This window comes from Electrophorus electricus, chromosome 1 (assembly GCF_013358815.1).
Source record: "Electrophorus electricus isolate fEleEle1 chromosome 1, fEleEle1.pri, whole genome shotgun sequence".
In the NCBI taxonomy this organism is placed as follows: Eukaryota; Metazoa; Chordata; class Actinopteri; order Gymnotiformes; family Gymnotidae; genus Electrophorus; species Electrophorus electricus.
In genome coordinates this window covers 27,001,348-27,007,347 of record NC_049535.1, presented here as the reverse complement: position 1 = coordinate 27,007,347, position 6,000 = coordinate 27,001,348, and the positions used below count along the sequence as shown (strand labels likewise).

Sequence of the window (6,000 nt, the reverse complement as noted above, 5' to 3'; positions counted from 1 at the left end):
TCACATTTAAAAAGTATTCCTGTATTTGATATCACAAGACATTGATTGTCAATATATAAAATAACTTACATGCAGAGATTGACAGGCTGCACAGACACAAAATACATGTCACACATGTAAAGGTAAGATGAACCCTGGGAGAAAGGCACATTTTCTTCACTTCTATCATTCATAGTTTATACTTCAACAACATAATACATTTGTTCAAAATAAACCATAAAGAACTGAAGAAACATTCATGGCTTAAATAAAAGGAAGTTGGAACTACACTAATTCAGTGAATAATGATGTTCACTACAAATTTACTGAAAATGAGATGTAATATTCATGTTAACTTCTGAGCCATGAACTACAGTCTCATACTGTCCTTCAAAGATGACTTGGTATTTGTGCTACAGGCCACGTGTACACACGTGTGTGTCTGTCTGTCTGTCTGTCTCTCTCTCTCTCTCTCTCTCTCTCTCTCTCTCTCTCTCTCTCTCTCTCACACACACACACACACACACACACACATGCTGTAAACATTACCAGGAGAGTGTAGAGGCATCTTATCCAAAATAATCTTATGCAGCTTGAACAAGCCCAAGGTAATGTGTGCAAAACTCGAGCACTAGTGCCATGCCACACATGACAGCAGTCATGGTTTTGAGACTTCCTTCCTTTCTTCTTTGATCAGGAGCGCACACTCTCACAGAGAGCAGCAGTCAATTTACAGTATCAAATGTGTTGCTGACGATCAAATGACAAGCGCTGACACCACCACATGAAAGAATTATGAAGAGAAGGGGTGCATCAATCTGATCTGACAGTGGAGACTATGACCGAAAAGCCTGCATAAGATTTGTAACTGATTAATGGTGGATCTGAAACCTGAATTACAAGTGGGGAAGGCCGTTGAATCACAAAGCTCATAATTCAAGGCTGGATTAGAAGCTACAATATATTACGATACACATATTCAGAGTAACCTGACCCATGATGCAGTAGGACCCACGACCTCCTCACTCAATGGTTAACTCACGTGAGGAGGCAGTCAGTTAGTAATATTGAAAACGGCAGATGTGAAAGTGATTATCCCTGAATTGCTTTGCTCTGTTCTCAGCTCATGGGCTACACTGAAGTGGACATTTAGTTTTGGTAATAAAAAGGGAGGAAGAGAAGGAAGAGAGGGATGAATAAAATGTCTGTGATTGAAATACTATGCTTTACGTAATAAAAGACAGTGTAATTATTACATGCATGCTATAACTGCTATGAATTTTAAGAAAGAGAAATAAAGAAATAAAGAGAGAGACCCATTGTGAATGTGTTTTCTGAGTACGACCATGAATGGAATGAGCATATTTGGTCATTTTAGTGAATTCCCCTCTGGGATAAAGTCACATATCCATTAGTTCACTTCAGGATTTGAAGAATGATAACAATATGCCACTAGGTTCTCCTGATTTTAACTCGTCTTGCAGAACTACGTGAAAGAGGAAAAGGCAAGTAATAAAGATTTGATGAAAACAAATCAGAAAAAAGCCTGGCTGCTGTCTGTTAAAAAGCTGTAAGCAATATAGTGCAAATTAACTGCCACTAGATGACGTTCTGAAGTAGAAATTTAATCTACAGTCTGAAAAAATATTTAAGAACTTTAGATTTAGATTAACTTAAATTGCCAAACAAAAAAGGTCCCTTTTACATTTAACCTAGTTAAACCAAATCTAAATGTTGAATTGCTACCCAAAATGTAAAATACCATCTACATGTGTGCCAAAGACTTTCATAATTAAAATAAGGGAAAAAAGAAAAAAAATACTAATATGCATTCAGTTCTTGCTTTCTGCTGTTAGAATGATATTAGCTGTGACAAACATCAGGCAGAAAGTTGCCCAAAGCACCACAAATGCTACCCAGAATGTATGAAAGAAGGGAGACCTGTGCTTGTTCACAACGCCCCTTCCGAACACAGGCTCCAGGTGACGGCGACTAAAGTACACCAAGGTGGCCGGAATGATGTATTGAATTCCTGTGCCCGCGTAGGCGCCGGTGATGCCCACAAGTGCCTCCAGGTCATGTGTACAAAATGCCACGATGATGGGCGGCACCAGGGTTATAAGGGGGAACACAATGCGGTCCACCACCCATGGGTAAGTGCCTCCGTCCCGGTGGAAGAGCGTCTTCCAGTTGTTGCGTAGTGTGACTGTTATAATTGGGAAGTTGGTGCTGATGGTGAACACGGGGAAGAGCCCCAGGAAGTAGCGGAGGGTAGCCAAGCCCAGCACGTCACAGTTATCAGTGAAGTTTAGTGTGTACATGTCTCGCAGCAGTGAGCTGTCAAAACAGAAGATGGCCGTGAAGGACAGCAGGGTGTAGAAGCCAAGAATGAGAACATAGTCAACTATCAGCAAGGCTCCCACCCTCCGTTTGTCTGAGATCGGTGTGATCAGGGATGGCAGGGAATGCTGGCACATGAAGGAATACACACACACCCCAAAGAGATTTGGTATTCCAGTGAGCTGCGCAACTTGAGGGTGGCCCTTGCCGTGTCCCTTGCCAATGCGGATCAGCGCCAGGATAATCATCATGCTAAAAGCTGGAAAAGGGGGGGGGGGGGGAGAGAGAGAGTGAGAGAGAGAGATGAAGACAGTGTCCATGACTGAAATACTATGCTTTCTGTAATTGTAGACAGTGTAATTATTACATGCATGCTATAACTCCTATGAACTTTAATTTTTACAACTGGAAGTTAGCAACATTGCATTTACTAATCCTTAGGAGGAAACATTATAAACGAGACTTTATAAAACAGTTCCACCATGACTGATTCAGACATTTAAGGTGTGACTACATCAGGCTATATGGAATCAAAAGCCTATGGACTTCAGATTAGATAATGGGTTCACACTGTACAGGTCAGAGGATAACATGAAAAAGCCTTGATACCGTGACAATCACTCCCATTTCAATCTCTTTCTCGACGTAAGGTTTTTGCTCTTAAAATAAAAGTAAGCTGAAGATGATTAATGTGACTTCACAAGGCAAGCCAGTTTAAGTCCTAGTTTAAGATCTAGCTACTAGTAACGAGTGATAATTCAGCAAAGGAGATGCCCTTTGCATGGACAACAAGGAACTGAGAGGAAAAGACCATTTGTATATGCTACTTGACTGGACTTCATTTAAGACAGCCATGGATGGAGAGCATTGATGATAAAAGCCATTAACTGTAATGACACCACCCAGCTGTTTATCATTTGCCAAACACTTCTGTTGCCCAGCATGGGTATTCCACATCGACCACTCGACCCCAACACAAGTGACCTGATGAAGCCTGTCCCAGCCCCCAGCACTGAGCAGACGGGCCATTTTGAATTGATAGACGTGAATGCATTATTCCTGACTGCTGGGCTTCTTAAATCTAAAGGATGCCAGAGCAGTCTTGGCATACGGGCTACAGAGTCACATCCTGGGCTCATCTCCTCGCCACACCCTGTTCAATCACACCATTACTAGAGGAATTAGTCACAGGAACACCACACACTGTGACCTGACTTCTTAAGGATGCACACCATGTCGCCCGCTTTGCCAGGAAGGGGACAAACTCTTGTTGTCCTTGCAGGGGATATCTCACAATGCATCTGGGTCTAATCAGCAGGCCAGGCATCAATGTTGACAGGAGAAATGGATTAGGACAGCTTGAGGGAGGGGCAAGGTGATGAGTAATTAATCTGAGGGACTATACCATGAAGATGTCTGGACAACACAAGTCCCGACCCATAGGTCTTCATTAGCATAATTGTCCAAGTAAAGTGTCCTTAAGGTTTGGATTTCAAAGGACAAGAGGAAGTATTCTTGGAGCCAAAAATGTTGTGCGCGCAGATGTGTGTGGGTGTGTTTGGGGATGTGCCTATTAATCAGAAGCTAGTGCTAGCACTGTAGTACTTTAATGTATGTCAAGGGAATAAAATGATTCACTTCAATTATGAGGACAAAATGTAACCTGAAAAAATGAGTTATATGAATGGTGTTACAGCACAAGGATGAGCCTCTTGGGTAAAAGTGTGTGGGAATAGATAAGGAGCATGCCACTTCCCCCTTACGGAGAAACATGCAAATGGAAAAGCCTTCTATGGAATTACATGAAGCACTAACCCACTAGTGATTCATCTTATTTTAAAATGTTATGTCGGGATTTCTCTCAGAGATATTAGCTGTCTGATGAAAATCTTGATGTGTCAATGAATTTCTTCTTAAGCAGTCTGTGGTTGGATTCAGTTTCTGTCAGGCCATGTTAAAGTGAGTCAGATGGGTGTGGTTCTTCTCATAAAAGTGGAGGAATGCACACTCTAGCAGAGTAATCCTGACATTAGCACAAGTACTGTACATATATAAAAGAACTTAAGGAAATGTTCCTTAAATTTAAGGAAAATGTCTGTAAAAAGGCACATTTACAGATTTCTGAAGAGCCCATATCGTATTTTTATTTTAGATTTTTCCTGGATGTCTAAATAAAAGGTGAGTGGCTTTATCTTCCAAATACAATAATAATTAACAGTAATAATTAATGTTTACATAACCATTTTTCCAACCTCTCTTTATCCCTTAGATTTAAACAGGTTTCTGTTGCTGCACCTTTAAGACAGATATAAGATAAATGATCTCTCTTCTGACTGACTACCCTGCATTTTGCATTAACTCAAAAAGCACTCAGAGCTGAAACACACGAGGACAACAATTTAAATGGGCAGGGCTAAACTGCTGTAGGCTGAATAGGTAGATGTAAATTAGTAAATTAGTATGCAAATTAGTTTGTTCTCAATACAGAGAAACAGTGATATTTCAAAACAGGATACCTTTGCATCTTAGAAACCATACATCAACTGTATGGACTGGAGGAGTGAATGGGTTTTGAAACTTTAAAAATATTTACATATTACTTTAAAATTCTTTATTTCAGTAAAGCAATGAAAATTCAGTTTTCCTTGATAATCACATGAAATAAATAAAAGTGAAAAAAAAGAATTGTTCATTTCACAAACGCTACATAGTTTGATGAGGGTATAATTATAGATGTTAACATGCATGTGAAATAAATTAAAATGGAAAAAAAATACTATAATGTTGCCAGCCTGCAAATAACCCCCCATTATAGCCTACTCTACATCTCAGTCTCCGCTGTAATATTCAGTGTCTATTTAATCATGTAAATGTGTTTTTACGGGTGGGGATTGTGTTTCCATCATTTGTTGCTAAAAACATATGGTTCTCAAATTAGATATTTCTATAGTTCCTCAACAGGGTTATGCAACATTATTGTCTGGTTATTACCGGGAGGAGTACACATAACTAGTGTGTATTCCTTCTTGTAATATAAAGAGTATTCCTAGTTATTCACATAACTAGGAATACCTAGAACAGACAGACATGGGTATGATTAGTGGACCAATTGCATGTACCTCTATATCACACATTTGCTGCAGGAAGCAATGTTTGCAGTACAATTCCTAAACTCATCACATCTGGTCCATGTGAAAGTGGAGCGCAAACAATGTCATGAATTAAGCCTACGTGATGCTGTTATCCACAATGGGACCAACCTCTAAATGCCCTGTAGCCTTTCCCATTTGGTATTGGACATCCTGTCATATTGACAGAAGGTAATTATTCACTGTCTGACTTGGTTATATAACACATCGTCCCACCCCAAAGCTTGTGACGAGCAGAGATTCAAGCTTCATGATGGCTACATCCATCTGAAAATATCAGTGAGGAATACAGTATAACAAAGCATGGCAATAGACACTATAATGTTACAGATTACAAAACCAATCACTGGTGGAAAGGTCATGTGCAAAACTACAAAACCAGAAAACATTCACAGCTTCCAGAGATACTCCTTTGTAGAAAATCTCTTTAGTCACAGAATTCACTCAACTCAGTGACACTGACATGTAAAATAGGGCAATGAGATATATTTACTTTATAAAGTAGACAAAGAGTTTAGGTACAAAGTATGTG

The 6,000-nt window shown here is 39.8% G+C and overlaps 1 protein-coding gene across 1 annotated transcript in view; it reads right to left on the bottom strand.

The window, feature by feature from the left end:
- The window catches only part of tmem104 (transmembrane protein 104), a 49,485-nt gene continuing 43,485 nt past the window's right edge, over window positions 1-6,000 (bottom strand). Inside the window, exon 10 of the mRNA XM_027003353.2 lies at window positions 1-2,578. Coding sequence (XP_026859154.2) covers window positions 1,812-2,578 — 767 coding nt within the window. The 3' untranslated portion in view covers window positions 1-1,811. The remainder of the gene's footprint in view (window positions 2,579-6,000) is intronic.